At 44.4% G+C, this 20,070-nt stretch overlaps 1 protein-coding gene across 2 annotated transcripts in view; it reads left to right on the forward strand.

Annotated features, from left to right (window-relative positions):
* The window catches only part of KDM3B (lysine demethylase 3B), an 86,618-nt gene that overhangs the window by 63,989 nt on the left and 2,559 nt on the right, over positions 1–20,070 (forward strand). For both annotated transcript variants that reach the window (XM_025386961.1, XM_025386962.1), the window contains exons 13-23: positions 2,026–2,153; positions 3,521–3,800; positions 4,885–5,141; positions 8,562–8,828; positions 9,903–10,074; positions 11,484–11,574; positions 11,698–11,828; positions 12,476–12,595; positions 14,278–14,417; positions 14,701–14,877; positions 15,865–15,999. In XM_025386961.1, coding sequence (XP_025242746.1) covers positions 2,026–2,153; positions 3,521–3,800; positions 4,885–5,141; positions 8,562–8,828; positions 9,903–10,074; positions 11,484–11,574; positions 11,698–11,828; positions 12,476–12,595; positions 14,278–14,417; positions 14,701–14,877; positions 15,865–15,999 — 1,898 coding nt within the window. The remainder of the gene's footprint in view (positions 1–2,025; positions 2,154–3,520; positions 3,801–4,884; positions 5,142–8,561; positions 8,829–9,902; positions 10,075–11,483; positions 11,575–11,697; positions 11,829–12,475; positions 12,596–14,277; positions 14,418–14,700; positions 14,878–15,864; positions 16,000–20,070) is intronic.

Below are 20,070 nucleotides of genomic sequence, written 5' to 3' on the forward strand. Positions count from 1 at the left end.
TGATGATGATGATGATGATGATGATGATTGAAGAGACACCGTGACCCAGGCTGGAGTGCAGTGGTGTGATCATAGCTTACTGCAGCCTTGAACTCCTGGCCTCAAGTGATCCTCCCACCTCAGCCTGTCAAGTAGCTAGGACTACAGGCATGCACCACCACACCTGGCTTATTATTTAATTTAATTTTTTTTTTTTCAGAGATAAGGTCCCAATATGTTGCACAGGCTAGTCTTGAACTCCTGGCCTCAAGTGACCCTCCCACCTCAGCCTCCCAAAGTGCTGGGAGTATAACCATGAGCCACCGTGCTCAGCCAAATTTGGATCTTTAGATGTGTGTTAGTGTGCATATGGCCACTGCACACTCTGCTCCCCATTACTGATTAGAGGACCTGGTCTTGTTTCCTGATACCATTTCACATTCCTGTGATTGGCTGGACCAGAATGAAAAAGCCAGTGCCTAGGCTTTCAGAAAGACTTCTGGTTTTAGGCTTGTAAAACAGCTAAAATGGTCAGGTGTGGTAGCTCATGCCTGTAATCCCAGCACTTTGGGAGGCCAAGATTGGAGGATCACTTGAAGCCAGGAGTTCAAAACCAGACTGGTCAACATAGGAAGACCCCATCTCATATAATTAAAAAATAAAATAAATCCAGCTGAAGATAATAAGATATCTTGAATCCATGAGGAAAACAGCTTGCTCAGCAGTAGGAATGAATGGTCATGTTTGTGTCACAATCCCAGTTTACTTCAGTGATTCTTCCAGAAGTTCTGTATGCCTAGCTTCTCTACTTCCATTAACATACATGCATTGAAGGTAATGACTCTGCCAAACTACTGCCTATATTATCCTCCACTTAAGAAAGCTTTGCCACAGTCTAGCCACGGTGGCTCACACCTGTAATCCCAGCACTTTGGGAGGTTGAGGCGGGTGAATCACTTGAGGTCAGAAGTTCAAGACCAGCCTGGCCAACATGGTGACACCCCATCTCTACTAAAAATATAAAATTAGCCAGGCATGGTGGTAGGCGCCTGTAATCCCAACTACTGGGGAGACTGAAGCAGGAGAATTGCTTGAACCCAGGAGGCAGAGATTGCAGTGAGCCAAGATCACGCCACTGCACTCCAGCCTAGGTGATACAGTGAGACTCTGTCTCCAAAAAAAAAAAAAAAAATTTTTGGTGGCGCGTCCCTCGATCCCTTATACCCCACTGCTTCTAAGCCAAAGGGTTTCCTGAGTGCAGTGGTAGGATGCCTGCTCCCTGCAGGTCTAAGTATAGTTAAATATTTACCCATATAAAGTTTACATTGATCTATTAATTAGGTTTTACCTTTTTTTAAGGTATAACTTACAGTACAGTATACAATTCCAAATGTTTACACTCTGAGGTGGAGTCTCACCCTGTCACCCAGGGTGGAGTACAGTGGCATGATCTCAGCTCACTGCAACCTCTGCCTCCTAGATTCAAGCGATTCTCGTGCCTCAGCCTCCCAAGTAGCTAGAATTACAGGCACGCACCATCATGCCCATCTAATTTTTGTATTTTTGGTAGAGATGGGGTTTCACCATGTGGGCCAGGTTGGCCTCAAACTCCTGATCTTAAAGCAATTCTTCTGCCTTGGCCTCCCACGTGCTGGGATTAGAGGCGTGAGCCACCACAACTGGCCAATATTTACACTCTTGAACACTAAAGAATCTACCCCTAGAGTTTCTCCTGGAGGATACTGTGTTAATGTTTACTAGAAGAGGGAAAGGAGTATAGCTTAGTGCTCAAAAGTAGCAGAACTTTAGGGGTAGTTATACCTGGGCTAAAGTCTTAGTGCTTCTGTTTACCAGCTTTATGTACTTGAGCAAATGACCTAACTTCTCTCAGTCTCAGTTTGATCATCAGAAATTGAAGATAAAAGCAGCTACCTTATTGAAATGTGGTAAGGATTGAGGGATATAATGTAAAGAACACTCTTAGCAAAATATGTGGCATATACAAGTATTCTGGTGTTATTTTTATTGTTTACCTTTTTTTCCCAGCTCTTTACAATATTGGAGACATGGTACATGCTGCCCGGGGCAAGTGGGGAATTAAAGCAAACTGCCCTTGTATCAGTCGACAGAACAAATCTGTATTGAGACCTGCCGTCACCAATGGGATGTCACAGGTAAACTGGTGTGTGTGGGTATAACTAAGTGAAGCTTAAATTTTTTTGTACCAGGGTATGCCCCCTTTTCAACTCTGTTATGCCAGACTACTATAGGATTCCTGAGGAATCAGGAGATGGGGAAGCCTTTCTAGAGAGAGGTTAAAGGACTTTACTCAAAGGATTTTAATTACTCCTGATTGGTACAGTCTCTCTTCATTCATCTTTAAACCAGTTCATGGTTGACTGATAGCACAAAGAGATTCTTAGCATCTTGTCAAGATACATACCTCAGGGTCTTTGTATGGGTAAAGAGTATAGAAAAGGTTGCTGAGAATACTGCTGGTCTTGAGTCTTACCTGAGAAGGCACATGGTCCCTATCACTGGATTCATCTCGGGTGCAGAAGACAGAAATAGGAAGATTGGCTCACTGAGTTGGGTTCAGAGGCAGTAGTTTTCACATTGCTCTGTCCGTTTTTGTTTTATTTTGTTTTGTTTTGTTTTGTTTTTTTGAGACAGAGTCTTACTCTGTTGCCCATACTGGAGTACAGTGTCATGATCTCGGCTCACTGCAACCTCTGCCTCCCGGGTTCATGTGATTCTCATGCCTCAGCCTCCCAAGTAGCTGGAACTACAGGCATGCGCCACCATACCCGGGTAGTTTTTGTATTTGTAGTAGAGACAGGGTTTCACCGTGTTGCTCAGGCTGGTTTCGAACTCCTGACATCAAGTGATCCACCCACCTTGGACTCCCAAGATTCTGGGATTACAGGCACGAGCCACCGCACCCGGCCTGGTTTTCTTTTCAAACACCCACAACCAACTGCTTACATTCCATGGCCTTTCTGGCAACACTGCTACAACATATCGTTGATGATAAGAGGCACAGGGATTAATGCTGAGGGGTCTTGAGATATATTTTCAGTAGAGTTGACTATATAGAGTATGCAAATATGCAAATACTCTAGATAGAGGAAATTATTTGGAAAAATCAATGAGTAATAAACATTTATTTAGCATTTATGTGTGTCAGAGTTATGCTAAGCCCTTTGCATATACTATTTTATGTAATCCTAAGAACAGCACCACGAGGTCATTTAAATTACCAATTCGCCATTGCAGAAATTGTGTCTGGCGTGCTAACTCTTTATTTTAGATTAGAAACTTCAAGCCTCATTCACTGATCTTTCCACAGAACCTAGCCTGGTTTCTGGCATGTTGTAGGACTCAATAAATATATGTTGAATTAAAGAATGTATGAAATGCCAGTTTACAGGACAGATTATTCTTCCCAGACCTATTTAGTATGTGAAGCCATTACTAGTTGTGTTGTATTTTTTTCTACCCAAGGACAGCACACCAGTCATGTTGGCCTTCTGTGTTTCAGCTTCCTAGCATAAACCCTAGTGCCTCTTCTGGAAACGAAACTACCTTCTCAGGCGGAGGAGGACCGGCACCAATAACAACTCCAGAGCCGGACCATGTTCCCAAAGCCGACAGCACTGACATCAGATCTGAAGAGCCTCTGAAAACAGACAGTTCGGCATCAAATAGCAATAGTGAACTGAAAGCCATCAGGCCTCCTTGTCCTGACACGGCCCCACCTTCCTCCGCCCTGCACTGGTTGGCAGATTTAGCAACTCAGAAGGCTAAAGAAGAAACAAAAGGTGAGATGCAGACAAACCTCTGTTCTGCCTGTGGTAGAAGTCATGAATTTTTTCCAGGATTCTTTGAACTCACACATTATCATGCACATTTATGAAACGTGCTGCTTGCTTTCTCTGGCTAATCACATAAAAATGAGGGACTGCCTTTCAACTTCTTTCTAGAAGTGGAACTTCTCTAAAAAGGCAGATTCCTGGGCCCTGCCCTGGATCTCCTTAGTCAGAATTTATACAAGGGGTTTTTTGTTTGTTTGTTTGTTTGTTTGTTTTGTTTTGAGACGGAGTTTCACTCTTGTTGCCTGGAGTTCAGGCTGGAGTGCAATGGCGCAATCTTGGCTCACTGCAACCTCCGCCTCCTGGGTTCAAGTGATTCTCCCGCCTCAGCCTCCCAAGTAGCTGGGATTACAGGGATGCACCACCACGCCCAGCTAATTTTTTTGTATTTTTAGTAGAGACGAGGTTTCTCCATGTTGGTCAGGCTGGTCTCAAACTCCTGACCTCAGGTAATCCACCTGCCTTGGCCTCCCAAACTGCTGGGATTACAGGCGTGAGCCACCATGCCCAGCCATATACAATACTTTTAGCAAGCTTCTCAGATGGTTCTGTTATACAGCCAGGGTTGAGAGCTAGACTTAGAGCAGAAGTTTTCAGCTGGGCACAAGAATCAGCTGGGGAATGGTTAAAAATGCAGATTCCTGTGTCCCACCCAGAACTATGAAATCAGAATCTCTGAGGGTAACAATCTCCATTTTTAACAGGCACTCCAAGTGACTTCAGTACAGGTATTCTGGAGATACACGTTAAACACTATCTTAGAAAGTGAGGGAGATGGAAGATGGATGACAACAAAAGGGAGTTTGAAATTCAGATCTGGTAAAGAAGTAGTAGGAGATCTTCTCCTTGGCTGTGAGACCTCCTATAATTCTAGCTTGTAAGGCTTGACCCAAACAAACCATACACAGTTTGGGGGGGTGCAGGGGAAGGGAGACAATCTTTCCTCCTTCCCATGTGACTGATTTTCAGGGGTCAGTTGTGTGCTGAGTATTCCTTTTCGTACCTAATGCTATTCCCGGTTATGTTCTTACAGAAGCAGGGTCCCTGAGGTCGGTGCTCAGTAAAGAGTCTCATTCGCCCTTTGGGCTGGACTCGTTCAACTCCACTGCAAAGGTCTCTCCGTTGACTCCAAAGCTTTTTAACAGTCTGTTGCTGGGTCCCACTGCCTCCAACAACAAAACCGAAGGGTCTAGCCTTCGAGACCTCCTTCACTCCGGGCCTGGAAAACTTCCTCAAACCCCCTTGGACACAGGCATACCCTTTCCCCCGGTCTTCTCTACATCCTCAGCAGTAAGTGTCCGCTCTGCAACTCTAGCCTTTGCAGCTTTTCCATGAAAGAACCATCAGAGATCAGATAATTGGGTTAGAGGGTACATGGGTGATTTGTGGTCTCTACATTTTCAAGTTGACAAGGTCTCTCTTTAAAGTTTTGGGAATGTTTGAGATCTTTTTAAGTAGTGAACTTTTTGTACCATGTTAGGAAGTCTGTAAAAATTGAGATTTTGAAATTTTTCAGTCATCAGCAGAAAAATTAATACACTGATTAGGGCCGGGCGCGGTGGCTCAAGCCTGTAATCCCAGCACTTTGGGAGGCCGAGGCGGGTGGATCACGAGGTCAGGAGATCGAGACCATCCTGGCTAACATGGTGAAACCCCATCTCTACTAAAAATACAAAAAACTAGCCGGGCGTGGTGGCGGGCGCCTGTAGTCCCAGCTACTCGGAGGCTGAGGCGGGAGAATGGCGTGAACCCGGGAGGTGGAGCTTGCAGTGAGCCGAGATCGCGCCACAGCCTGGGCGACAGAGCGAGACTCTGTCTCAAAAAAAAAAAAAAAATTACACTGATTACTTGTTTTTCTTGATAATAACAGGCATTAATTTTTTTTTTAACCTGGACAGTACATTTTTATTGTATTCTTGGATATCTAATAGATGTCTCAAACCTTTAATGCATCTAAGCCTGAACTCCTGATCTTCTGACCATAAGCCTGCTTCTCCTTAGTTTTCCCCTACTGGTTGGTGACATCTCTGTCCTTCTGATTGCTTGCACCAGAAATCTTAGAATCATTTGGGACTCGCCTGTCTTACCTTTCATATCTAATTTGTTAGCAAATCCTTTCAAATTTGATCTTTAAACTATATTCAGAATCCACTCATTTTTCATCAGCTCTATTGCTTCCTCTCTGTTCTGAGCCAACATCTTGCCTAAGTTTTTGCAATAAATTCCTTATAGGTCCCCTTGTTTCTGCCCTTTACAATCTACAGTGTATTTTCAACACAGTAGCTAGAATGGTTCTTTTAAAATATAAGTCATCCCATGGGAGACTTTTTATTAAGAAATAAAAATTTAAAAAGAAATGAAATGGAGAAAAATAATAAAATATAAGTCAGATCATATCACCTCTGCCTGAAATCCTTCAAGGGCTTCCTTTTTCTCTCATAAGATGAACAGAGTCCTTATAGTGCTTACACATGAGTAGAGTCACGCACCTGGACTCTGAGGCCATAGCCCTATCTGTTCATCTTCCTCTCACCTTTCTGACTTCAACTACCACTCTCTGTCCTGTTCACTCCACTCCAGCCACACCCACCTTCTTTGAACATGGCCAGGCATGCTCCCTCTTCAGGGCCTTTGCTCTTGTTATTTCCTCCACCTAGAATTTCTTTCCCATGTAACCACCTCACTTGCTTCATCATCAGCTCCCTCACCTAACTCCTGAAATGTTACCCTCAGTAACCCTTTCTTCATATATCACCCTTCTACACATACCTATTTTCACTTCTTTGTTTTTTTATAGCACTCATTATCATCTGACCTATTACATGTTTGATTTTCTGTCTCTTGCCTCTCCTAAAGGCATTTTTGACTATTCTGTAGTATATCCCCAGTGCCATGGTGTTTGATCCAGTCATGTTTAGTAAGCATTTATTGAATGAATTAATTAACAAGGTACAATATCTGAAAGATAGAAAAGAGGCTGGGCACGGTGTCTCACACCTATAATCCCAGCACTTTGGGAGGCTGAGGTGGACAGATCACTTGAGGTCAGGAGTTCAAGACTAACCTGACCAATGTGGTGAAATCCTGTCTCTACTGAAAAACTACAAAAATTAGCCAGGCATGATTGCACATGCTTGTAATCCCAGCTACTCGGGAGGCTGAGGCAAGAGAATCGCCTGAACCTGGGAGGTGGAAGTTGCAGTGAGCCAAGATCGCACCACTGCACTCCAGCCTAGGCGACAGAGGGAGATCCATCTCAAAAAAATAAATAAATAAATAAAATAAAAAAGGTTTCGAGTGAAAAGTTTCCTTTGCACCCTTGCCTCCCAGCCACCTGTTTCCCTTTCTAGAAGTCTCCAGTGTTTCTCGAGATATGATAATTCGTATGTATGTTTTTCCCCTTTCATGCAAATGTTCTACACCTTGCTTTTCTGATTTTTAGTTTATATGTCCTGCAGATCATTTCAAGTGAATACATAAACATGTTTCTTATTTTGTTTTATGACTAATGCCTGAAACGTGATGAATTGTGGGTGACTGAGCCCTCTATACAATTTGGGTTATTTGTTTCTCTTTTGGATAAGTAACTGTTTTTTGTTTTGTTTTGTTTTTTTGAGACACAGTCTCACTCTGTTGCCCAAGCTGGAGTGCTGTGGCATGATCTCAGCTCACTGCAACCTCTGCCTCTCAGGTTCAAGCAATTCTCCTGCCTTAGCCTCCCTCCCAAGCGAGTAGCTAGGACTACAGGCATGTGCCACCACACCGGGCTAATTTTTGTATTTTTAGTAGAGATAGGGTTTCATCATGTTGGCCAGGCTGGTCTTGAACTCCTGACCTCAGGTAATCCACCCGCCTTGGCCTCCCAAAGTGCTGGGATTAACAGGCGTGAGCCACCATGCCTGGCCTGGATAAGTAACTTTTTAAAAGCAAACAAAACAATTACTTTGGGTACTGTTTCATGTATACTTGCTCATTATACCACCAGTTCTTTTTCTAATTCTCCCATGATGTTACATAATTATACATACTTTATAGAGATAGGGATTAGTAATACTGTAAGCATAGGATTATCCAGTTTATAAAAGCTTCCCCACCTTCAGTTCTGTGACCTTAGGTATGTCACTTTCATCTCTGGGCCTGAGCTTTCCCATCAACTGAAACAGGTGAGTGATTCTCAGTGGGATAGTAGTGAGGAAAAAATGGAGAGTAGGAGACTGCTTTCAGAATGTACAGTTACTCTTGGACACTCTGCTACACCCATCATTGAGGTACTCCCTGGTAGAAAACCACTGCCTTGATAAGTCACTTCAGTTACTGAATTGAAGTATTGTATCCCTTGGGCATGCTGGTTAGGAAAAATTTAGAACCCTCAAACTAAGTGACCTTATTCTACTCAGTTACAGCATTTGATGATCCCTGTAGTCTGCATGCATATGTGCTTTGTATACTGAATGGCTGATGCCAAAGGTATTTCTTAGGTCTCAGATCTCTCGAGGCAGAAGGGATCTGTTATACTTTTCTTTCCTAAATGTTAAGGTAAAATATGAAGGATAAAAGAATTTAAGGTGTTGACTTATTATCCCCCTTCCAGTTGTAAAAGACATTTTAATAACTTTTGTAGAATTTAATCAGATAGGTCAGAACTCCTTGTGAATACAATTGTGAGACAGTTTTTTGAATGCCGTTACCTGATGGATTTGTGTCTGACAGGGAGTGAAGAGCAAGGCCAGCCTACCCAACTTTCTTGACCACATCATTGCTTCAGTGGTAGAAAATAAGAAAACCTCAGATGCTTCAAAGCGGGCCTGCAACTTGACTGATACCCAGAAGGAAGTGAAGGAGATGGTGATGGGGTTAAATGTGCTAGATCCCCATACTTCTCACTCCTGGCTTTGTGATGGGAGGCTTCTGTGTCTCCATGACCCCAGCAACAAAAACAACTGGAAGATCTTCCGGGAGTGTTGGAAGCAAGGTCAGGTAAGCAAGAATAAGTCGTTCCAAGGGCCAACTATCTGCCTGCCTACCACAGCCACCTAGACAATTCCAGGTCTCTCTTTTTGCCAGGGAGATTTAGACATAGTTAGGTTATTGTAATAGCCTTGCAACTTCGAGTTGTTTTGGGTTTTTAAAAGCAAGGAGATGGTCAGGCACAGTGGCTCAAGCCTGTAATCTCAGCACTTTGGGAGGCCAAGGCAGGCACATCATCTGAGGTCAGGAGTTTAAGACTAGCTTGGCCAACATAGTGAAATCCTGTCTCTACTAAAAATATAAAGAACTAGCTGGGCATGGTGGTGGGCGCCTGTAATCCCAGCTGCTTGGGAGGGTGAGGCAGGAGAATCACTTTACCTGGGAGGCAGAGGGTGCAGTGAGCCAAGATCATGCCACTACATTCCAGCCTGGACGACAGAGCAAGATTCCACCTCAAAAATAAATAATAAATAAATAAAAGCAAGGAGATTACTAAAAACGCACTTTGCATCCTCTTGTTTCTAAGCTGTATGGTTCTGTGTTCTTAAAAAGGCAGTCGAAATGTCTGTTAGGTGGTGATCTGGCATTGATGACACCTTTAGAGAAGTGTGATTTTAAGATGGGGCAGAGGAGGGGTTGGAGGTAGGTAGTACTTTTCTAGGTAAATGTTTTAAGGCCACACAAGTTTTTTAATAGTGTGATAACACTCCCAACTTTAAAAACTTGAGCAGGTGCTTGAGGAAGGGGAGCTCATGGCATTGTCATTTTCAATATGAGGCAGTGTTCACAAAGTACAAAGTTGCACTTGTCAGCTTTTTGTCCTCTCACCTCAAAACAGTGGTAGGTATTAGGGCAACAAAAGTGATTTCCCCAGGGTGAGAACTAAGCATAACGATGGAGTAGAAGCATTTCCTTTCACTTTAGTTGACATGTGGAAATCCATGGATTATACAACTGGGAAAGAACAGTAGAGCTTCCTGGAGAAGAGGAGGCCCTCCTCAGGAAACCCTCCTATTCTGTCTCAGCCCTAAAGCTGGAAGTTTTTCCTGGATTGCTCTGATTGGGATATTTTTGTTTCCACAGCCAGTGCTGGTTTCGGGGGTACATAAAAAGCTCAAGTCTGAGCTCTGGAAGCCAGAAGCCTTTAGCCAGGAATTTGGAGACCAGGATGTAGACTTGGTGAACTGCAGGAACTGTGCTATAATTTCCGATGTGAAAGTTCGGGATTTCTGGGATGGTTTTGAGATCATATGCAGTAAGTAGCTTTCATATCTAGTTCAGTAATAGCAGACTGGAAAATAAGCATCTATATGCCCAGCTCTGCCCTTGAATAATAAATTATATTCTGGGGCATAATAGGGACTTGAAAAAATTAATTAAAAATTAAAAACAGGCCGGGCGCGGTGGCTCAAGCCTGTAATCCCAGCACTTTGGGAGGCCGAGACGGGTGGATCACGAGGTCAGGAGATCGAGACCATCCTGGCTGACACGGTGAAACCCCATCTCTACTAAAAAATACAAAAAACTAGCCGGGCAAGGTGACGGGCGCCTGTAGTCCCAGCTACTTGGGAGGCTGAGGCAGGAGAATGGCGTGAACCCGGGAGGCAGAGCTTGCAGTGAGCTGAGATCCAGCCACTGCACTCCAGCCTGGGCGACAGAGCAAGACTCCGTCTCAAAAAATAAAATAAAATTAAATTAAATTAAAAACAGACAGCCGGGCATGGTCACTCGCTCCTTTAATTTCAGTCCTTTTGGAGGCTGAGGCGTGGATCACTTGGGATCAGGAGTTCAAGACCAGCCTGGCCAACTTAGCGAAACCCCGTCTCTACTAAAAATACAAAAATTAGCCAGGCATGGTGTGTGCCTATAAACCCAGCTACTCAGGAAGCTGAGGCCGGAGAATCACTTGAACCCAGGAGGCAGAGGTTGCAATGAGCCAAGGTGGCACCACTGCACTCCAGCCTGGGTGATGGAGTGAGACTCTGTCTCATAAATAAATAAATAAATAAATAAATCCAAATTATACCCACTTGGTAGGGGAACATTCTGCCCTGGTACCAACTCTGTAGCTTACATGGCAATCGCATGACTCTCAGAGCATGCCTGGACTTAATCATGTGATTCCATGAGCTGTGCAGAGCACTTTACTCTGAGAAAGGGGGATAGAATCCCTGTAAGATGGAAAAATAAGACACACACTGAAGTAGTGAGTGAGGAAAACAAAGCCCACCTAGTCCATTATAGGGGTTTACAAGTCTGAAATAAAAGGTTAGTCTCCTAGGCCGGGCACAGTGCCTTATGCCTGTAATCCCAGCACTTTGGGAGGCCAAGGCAGGCGGATCATCTGAGGTCAGGAGTTCGAGACCAGCCTGGCCAACATGGCAAAACCCCGTCTCTACTAAAAATACAAAAATTAACTGGGCGTGGTGGTGGTCGCCTGTAATCCCAGCTACTCAGGAGGCTGAGGCAGGGAGAATCGCTTGAAACCGGGAGGCGGAGGTTGCAGTGAGCCAAGATCGTGCCACTGTACTCCAGCCCGGGTGACAGAGCAAGACTGTCTCAAAAAAAAAAAAAAGAGGTTAGTCTCCTAAAACTTAGTCACTGTTGAAAATCGGACACCAGCCAAACCAGCAGATGTTTGTGGGAGTACTCTCTGTCTTCCAGAACGACTACGGTCAGAAGATGGGCAGCCAATGGTGCTCAAACTCAAGGACTGGCCTCCTGGGGAAGATTTTCGAGACATGATGCCAACCAGGTTAGTGACCTGTGGTGGTGTCATCTTCAGAAGCCATCACAGAGTAGTCACAGAAAAGTGAACTTTGTCTATTGGCTTTCTTCCCCTATAACAAGCTAAGTCATCTTTCCTGCACTTTTATAGGTTTGAAGATCTGATGGAGAACCTTCCTCTGCCAGAATATACCAAACGAGATGGCAGGCTCAATCTGGCCTCTAGGCTACCTAGCTACTTTGTAAGGCCTGATCTGGGTCCCAAGATGTACAACGCCTATGGTATGAGGGAGAGGCTAAAATTGCTCTTTTGGGGGACTGTTGTTCTTATTTCAACTATAGAGGGAGATCTGTGGTCAATGTCAGGTATAGAGATGATTGCAGGCAAGTGCTAGAGAAGTGAATAGTATCCAAGATAGTCTTGAATATGTTTGCTTTTGTCATACTGGTTTTCATAACATCCATGTGTGCCCAAACCATAAACTTACATGTCTCCAGTAGTGAGGAAGTTTCATGTCAAAAAACTCTACCTAAGGAGCCATATTCTTGAGTCTAAGAGACTTGACAAAATAATAATGAAGAGGTCTGGGTGCCATGCTACCCAGCCAGTGCTTTGTGAAGGCCAGTGATGACCTAAATCACAGTGAAAGCTCAGCTTTATCTGAATATGCCTAATGCCCGTATCTGTTTTGTTTTTCATGGAGAGATCGTTTTTTGGAGGTAGATTTGTTCTGTGGCCAGCGTCAATGAGAAATCAGTATTAAAACAGTATAAAAAAGATGAAAGTGATTTCTTCATAAACAAATAGACTTCACTCTCCTAATTTTACTCATTTAAGAACACCCTTGAGCATGTTTTCAGATGTAGCGTTGATGTGGATTCTTCCAAATATTGGCCCTTCACCTTGCATATTTTTCTTTCTCCTTCAGGGTTGATAACAGCAGAAGATAGAAGAGTTGGTACAACAAATCTTCATTTAGATGTGTCTGATGCTGTTAATGTGATGGTGTATGTTGGGATTCCCATCGGGGAGGGTGCTCATGATGAAGGTATGCTTTCTAGAATCTGCTGCTTCAGGATAGTGAGGCTTTGTCTTGGGAATACAGTGTTGGGTGTTTTCATTCTTAGGGCCAGTGGCTTTTCCTTTTTCCTTTTTCTTTTTTCTTTTTTTTTTTTTTGGAGGCTGAGTCTCGCCTCACTCTATCCCCCAGGCTAGAGTGCAATGGCGCAATCTTGGCTCACTGCAACCTCCACTGCCTCCCGGGTTCAAGCAGTTCTCCTGCGTCAGCCTCCTGGGATTACAAGCGCCTGCCACCACACCCGGCTAATTTTTGTATTTTTAGTATGGATGGGTTTTGCCATGTTGGCCAGGCTGGTCTCAAACTCCTGACCTCAGGTTATCTGCCTGCCTAAAGTGCTGGGATTACAGGCGTCAGCCACTGCACCTGGCTTCTTTTTTCTTTTCTTATTCCCCTAGTGGCTTTTTCTTGTTTCTTCCAGGCCTAATGGGAAGTGGCCCAGTGGATGTTGCTAGGTAAAGGGGGAGGTTCTAGTAGAGAAGAATACCACTTTGCATATCTTTGACTAGAGTCTCTTTCTAGAAATGCTACCCTTTTCTACTTTGTAGCCTCACAAAGAGAAATGAAGGTCAGCTGTGGAGTGACAGATGATAAAGCCAGGACCTTCATGAAAATGAAGCACAAAAGTGATATTTTGCTGCATTTATAATTCCTGCCATCTTAGTGTTAAAATTAATACATGTTCATTATGGAAATTTCGAAAAAAGGGATACTTTTTTAAAAGAAAATAAGTAACTCAAAATCTCAAGGTTCAGGGATAGTTTCTTTTTTTTTTTTTTTTTTTGAGATAGAGTCTCACTATGTTGCTCAGACTGGCTTCAAACTCCTGGGCTCCAGCATTCCTCCCACCTCAGCCTCCCAAGTAACTGGGCCTACAGGCAAGGCCACTGTGCCTGGCTTTACATTTGCTTTTTTTTTTCTCTTCTTTTCTTTTCTTTTTTTTGCAACCTCCGCCTCCTGGGTTCAAGCAATTCTCAGGCCTCAGCCTCCCAAGTAGCTGGGATTACAGGCATGTGCCACCACACTCGGCTAATTTTTGTATTTTTAGTAGAGACGGGGTTTCACCATGTTGGCCAGGCTGGACTCGAACTCCCAACCTCAGGTGATCCGCCCACCTCAGCCTCTCAAAGTGCTGGGATTATAGACATGAGCCACCATGCCCAGCCTACATTTGCCTTGGATTCTGCACACCTGCAACATTCATGATGGTGTTTTTTAGGTCATTATAATAGACAAGCATTAGAAGCCAACCCTCTTCACTTGCCAGTGATGCTTTATGCTCTGTGGACTTCAATTCAGAATCCTAGTGTTTGAAGGGGTCTTGAGAACATATATAGACTCCATATACTTGTAGCGGAAAATAACCTGCAAGTTAAACATAAGATATGACTACACAGTTTAAGCAAAAAGTACGTGTTAAGGGGAAATTATACCTCCAAAAATGCTGAATCTCTAATAAGTAAGGAAGGTTTAATGTTGTTCTGTGTGTAGGGAGCTTAGACTGGTATGAATTTTGGTTCTTTGATTCTGCATTACATTATTCCAGAGATGGAGAAGAGTAAAAACTCAGTTTGTTTGAACTGGACATTTCGTTTCACTCAGTGGTACTGAAATGGCTGACTACATTGAAAATGTCATTTTGCCCTTTTCAGAGGTACTCAAGACAATTGATGAGGGAGATGCTGATGAGGTGACAAAGCAGAGGATTCATGATGGAAAAGAGAAGCCAGGTGCTTTATGGCACATCTATGCAGCCAAGGATGCAGAGAAGATCCGGGAGCTGCTCCGAAAGGTATGTGCCTGGGTGGGCTGTGCTCCCAGCTCACATATCAAGGGTCTGGATGCTGAGACACCCTATCTAGGGTTTCTCATGTAGAGTCCCTTGACATTAAAGACGTATTGGCCATGGTATCTCTGGTGGCAAAGCCCAAAGGCCTGAATCCATACCTAGAGGATGTTGACTAGAATAAAGTTTTGCCATCCCCACCCCATCTTAGGACATTGCTACAGCAAGTTGGATTTATACTGTCAATAATGTTTAATTTTCCCATCTTTGGATTTGATTGTGGCTTCAGGTTGGAGAAGAACAAGGCCAAGAGAACCCCCCTGATCATGACCCAATTCATGACCAAAGTTGGTACCTGGACCAGACCCTCCGTAAGCGACTCTACGAGGAGTATGGTGTGCAAGGCTGGGCTATCGTGCAGTTCCTAGGTGATGCTGTTTTCATACCTGCTGGAGCCCCACACCAGGTGGGTTCCTGCTTGGGGGCTGGGCTGGACAGTTCCATGGGCTTCTTATTTCTGTCTTTCTTGCTAATCTACCAAGAGATTTAAGTAGCTAGATCAGACTGATTTCTCTTATGCTGCAATTTATTTTATGCTTTTATTTTCTTCCTTGTAACGTTAAGGCTCATTTAAAAATTTTTAAACAGGGCTGGGCACAGTGGCTCACGCCCGTAATCCCAGCACTTTGGGAGGCCGAGGCAGGCAGATCACCTGAGGTCGGGAGTTCAAGACCAGCCTGACCAACATGGTGAAACCCCATCTCTACTAAAAATACAAAATTAGCCAGGCGTGGTGGCACATGCCTATAATCCCAGCTACTCAGGAGGCTGAGGCAGGAGAATCACTTGAACCCAGGAGGTGGAGGTTGCAGTGAGCCAAGATCGCGCCATTGCACTCCAGCCTGGGCAACAAGAGCAAAACTCGGTCTCAAAAAAAAAAAAAAATTTAAAACAATGCAAGCTATTAAAGAAAAAGTGACAAGTCCTAGCTCAGCTACTTGTAGCATACTCTTCTTATCAATCCCCTTATCCTACTTTCCCAATTTAGTTGCTTTCCTCAGAGGTAGCCTACTGTTAACAGTTGGTGTATATTTTTCCAGAGCATTTTCTGTGCAAATACTAATGTTTTTATGTATTTTTTTTTTCCTTTTTTTTTTTTTTTTTGTGGTAGAGACTGGGTTTCACCATGTTGCCTAGGCTGGTCTTGAACTCCTAAGCTCAAGCAATCAACCTGCCTCGGCCTCCCAAAGTGCTGGGATTACAGGCATGAGCCATTGCACCTGGCCATTGTTTTTATTTATACATTTGCACTTACAGCTTTTCTGTGTTGTTATAAAAATAGAAATATTATACGTATTTCTTAAGGGTTTTTTTAACTATATCATGGACGTTTTCCATATATTATTGAATCTCTAATGTCTGATATTTACCCTCTGCACTTTGCCCCTCGCAGGTTCACAATCTATACAGTTGCATAAAAGTAGCAGAAGACTTTGTATCTCCAGAACATGTAAAGCACTGTTTCCGCCTGACTCAGGAATTCAGGCATCTCTCTAACACTCATACAAATCATGAGGATAAACTGCAGGTAAATAACTCCTCCTCCTACCCCACTCTGTCTTCTCATTGCATACTCATATACATTACACAGAAAGCACATTCTCCTTTCTGAGGGTATTCTCCGAAGGTCTAATTGTGGAGGAGAAATGATGCAGGGAAGAAGTTTGGGGATATGGAGTCATTTTAGGACTCATTTAATTGTTTTGTAAAGTTTTTCTTCTTTTTTACAAAAATTAGCTGGGCATGATGGGTCGTGCCTGTAGTCCCAGCTACTCAGGAAACTGAGGCAGGAGAATTGTTTGAACTGGGAGGCGGAGGTTGCAGTGAGCCGAAATCATGCCACTGCACTCCAACTTGGGTGACAGCAAAACAAAAAAAAAAAAAAACAAGTTTTTCTTCTTTTTAATAGAATGGGGTCTGTGTTGCCCAGGCTGGTCTCAAACTACTGGGCTCAACATATCCTCTCACCTCAGCCTCACAAAGTACTGGGAATACAGGTGTGAGCCACTGCTTAACGTAATCATTTCTGTTGTGACAGTCCTCATTTCTCTCCCCTTCAGAGTTACAGTATTACTAGTGTTAGTAACTAACTAGACAGACCTCCCCAAAAGGTGGGAAAGGCACTATGGCAGTGTGTTCTAAGCATGTTTTTGAGAATAAATGTTGCGCCGAAGCTGCTTCTCATAGCAGATTTCTATGCAGACTCAATTTCTTAGAGCTCTGCTAGGGATTACATTTCATGTCCCTAAGAACTGTATCCCCTTGTAGGGCAGAGCTGAACAATCAGATTAGGTTTCCTCTGCTCTTGAAATGGATTGGAATTTTAAGGCAGAATTTCATCATTAATACATATAGATAGTTTAGTTGTATAAAAAGAACAAAGAGAACCGGGCACGGTGGCTCATGCCTGTAATTCCAGCACTTTGGGAGGCCAAGGTGGGTGGATCACGAGGTCAGGTGATCGAGATCATCCTGGCTAATATGTTGATACCCCATCTCTACTAAAAATACAAAAAATTAGCCGGGCCTGGTGGCACACACCTGTAGTCCTAGCTACTCGGGAGGCTGAGACAGGAGAATCGCTAGAACCTGGGAGGCAGAGGTTGCAGTGAACTGAGATCGCGCCACCGCACTCCAGCCTGGGTGACAGAGCGAGACACCGTCTCAAAAAAAAAAAAAGAATAAGGAAGCAAAGTTCTCTAGGCTTTCACTGTGGCCTCTTTTTTTCTGGCATGCCTGTGGCTCAAGTGTATTTTCTTTGGTTGTTGATAGATCAGATTGAAGAGGTTTTTCTTTCTTTCTTTCTTTTTTGTTTTTAAGACAGAGTCTCTCTCTGTTGCCCAGGCTGGAGTGCAGTGGCATGATCTCGGCTCACTGCAACCTCCGCCTCCCAGGTTCACGCCATTCTCCTGCCTCAGCCTCCCAAGTAGCTGGGACTACAGGCGTCTGCCACCATGCCTGGCTATTTTTTTGTATTTTTAGTAGAGATGGGGTTTCACTGTGTTAGCCAGGATGGTCTTGATTGCTTGACCTTGTGATCCACCTGCCTCGGCCTCCCAAAGTGCTGGGATTACAGGCGTGAGCCACCGCGCCCAGCCAGAAGAGGTTTTTCTTAATTGCTGGTAGATTCAATCACTTTCATCTCTGAGTCTGATGTGCCTTTTCCTTTCTTTTCTTTTCTTTATTTCTTTTTTTTTTTTTGAGACGGAGTCTTGCCTTGTCGCCCAGGCTGCAGTGCAGTGGTGCGATCTCGGCTCACTGCAACCTCCACCTCCCGGGTTCATGCCATTCTCCTGCCTCAGCCTCCCGTGTAGCTGAGACTATAGGCGCCCGCCACCACACCGGGCTAATTTTTTGTATTTTTAGTAGAAATGGGGACCTTGTTAGCCAGGGTGGTCTCGATCTCCTGACCTCATGATCCACCCATCTCAGCCTCCCAAAGTGCTGGAATTACAGGCGTGAGCCACCGCACCCAGCTTCTTTCTTTTCTTTTTTTTTTTTTTTTTGATAGAGTCTCAGTCTGTCACCCACGCTGGAGTGCAGTGGCATGATACTGGCTCACTGCAACCTCCACCGTCTGGGTTCAAGCAGTTCTCCTGCCTCAGCCTCTCAGGTAGCTGGAATTATAGGCACCTGCCACTGTGCCCGGCTCATTTTTGTAGTTTTTTAATAGAGACGGGGTTTCACCATCTTGACCAGGCTGGTCTTGAACTCCTGACCTCATGATCCACCTGCCTCGACCTCCTAAAGTGCTGGGATTACAGATGTGAGCCACCCTGGCTGGCTGTTTTTTTTTTTTTTTTTTTTTTTTGAGACAGGGTCTTACTCTGTCGCCAAAGCTAAAGTGCAATGGTGTGATCTTGGCTCACTGCATCCTTCATCTCCTGGGTTCAAGTGATTCTCCTGCCTCAGCCTCCCATGTAGCTGGGATTACAGGCATGCGCCACCACACCGAGATAATTTTTGTATTTTTTGGTAGAGACGCGGTTTCACCATTTTGGCCAGGCTGGTCTTGAACTCCTGACTTCAGGTGATCTGCCTGCCTCTACCTCCCAAAGCGCTGGAATTACAGGAGTGAGCCACTGCACCCAGCCAACCATAAAGTTTTAATACAAAGTATAATCAACATTGGTTTTTGTTTGTTTATTTATCAAGATGGAGTCCCGCTCTGTTGCCCAGGCTGCAGTGCAGTGGCGTGATCTTGCCTCACTGCAACCTCTGCCTCCCGAGTTCAAGTGATTCTCCTGCCTCAGCCTCCCGAGTATCTGGGGATTACAGGCACACGTCACCACACCAAGCTAATTTTTGTATTTTTAGTAGAAACGGGGTTTCGCCATGTTGGCCAGGCTGGTCTTGAACTCCCAACCTCAGGTGATCCGCCTGCCTCGGCTTCCCAAAATGCTGAGATTACAGGTGTGAGTCACTGTGCCCATGCAACATTGGTGTTTAGATAGAATGAGAATATAAAGGTAACATGTCACCTTACCCATAACACCTTTCCTTGAGCTAGGGATGTTGGGTGTGTGTCTGCAGTCACAGCCACTCAGGAGGCTGAAGTGGGAGGATCACTTGAGCCCAGGAGTTTTGAAGCTATCGTGACCTATGATCGCCCCACTACACTCCAGCCTGGGCAACAGACTCTGTCTCTTTATTTAAAAACAAAAAACAGGCTGGGCGCAGTGGCTCATGCCTGTAATCCCAACACTTTGGGAGGCCGAGGTGGGCAGATCACAAGGTTAGGAGTTCAAGACCAGCCTGGCCAATATGGTGAAACCCTTGTCTCTACTAAAAATACAAAAATTAGCCAGGCGTGGTGGCGGGCGCCTGTAGTCCCAGCTACTCAGGAGGCTGAGACAGGAGAATTGCTTGAACCCAGGAGGCAGAGGTTGCAGTGAGCTGAGATGGCACCACTGCGCTCCAGCCTGGGCAACAGTGTTAGACTCCATCTCAAAAAAAAAAAGACCTCTCCTGACTACCCTGTTTAGAATAACAACTCCTGCTCCAGCACTCCCAGTCCCACTTTCACTGCTTTATTTTTTCTGTAGTGTGTGTGTGTGTGTATATATATATATATAAAATTATTTTTTTTTAATCTGTTACTTAACCCTACTAGAATGTAAGCTATTTAAGCTCTACGAAGGCAGGAATTTTACTTTTTTACTCAATGCTTTTCCTTAGCACAATGTCTGACACATAGTAGGTATTCATAAATCTTTGTTGAAGCAATGCAAAAAAATTAATGGAGAATAGCATAAGAGGGACTTGGATGCCCATGACCCAGCTTAAGAAATTACAGCACACAAGGCCGGGCGCGGTGGCTCAAGCCTGTAATCCCAGCACTTTGGGAGGCCGAGGCGGGTGGATCACGAGGTCAGGAGATCGAGACCATCCTGGCTAACATGGTGAAACCCCGTCTCTACTAAAAATACAAAAAACTAGCCGGGCGTGGTGGCGGGCGCCTGTAGTCCCAGCTACTCGGAGGCTGAGGCAGGAGAATGGCGTGAACCTGGGAGGCGGAGCTTGCAGTGAGCCGAGATCGCGCCACTGCACTCCAGCCTGGGAGACACAGTGAGACTCCGTCTCAAAAAAAAAAAAAAAA

This window comes from Theropithecus gelada, chromosome 6, assembly GCF_003255815.1.
Source record: "Theropithecus gelada isolate Dixy chromosome 6, Tgel_1.0, whole genome shotgun sequence".
In the NCBI taxonomy this organism is placed as follows: domain Eukaryota; kingdom Metazoa; phylum Chordata; class Mammalia; order Primates; family Cercopithecidae; genus Theropithecus; species Theropithecus gelada.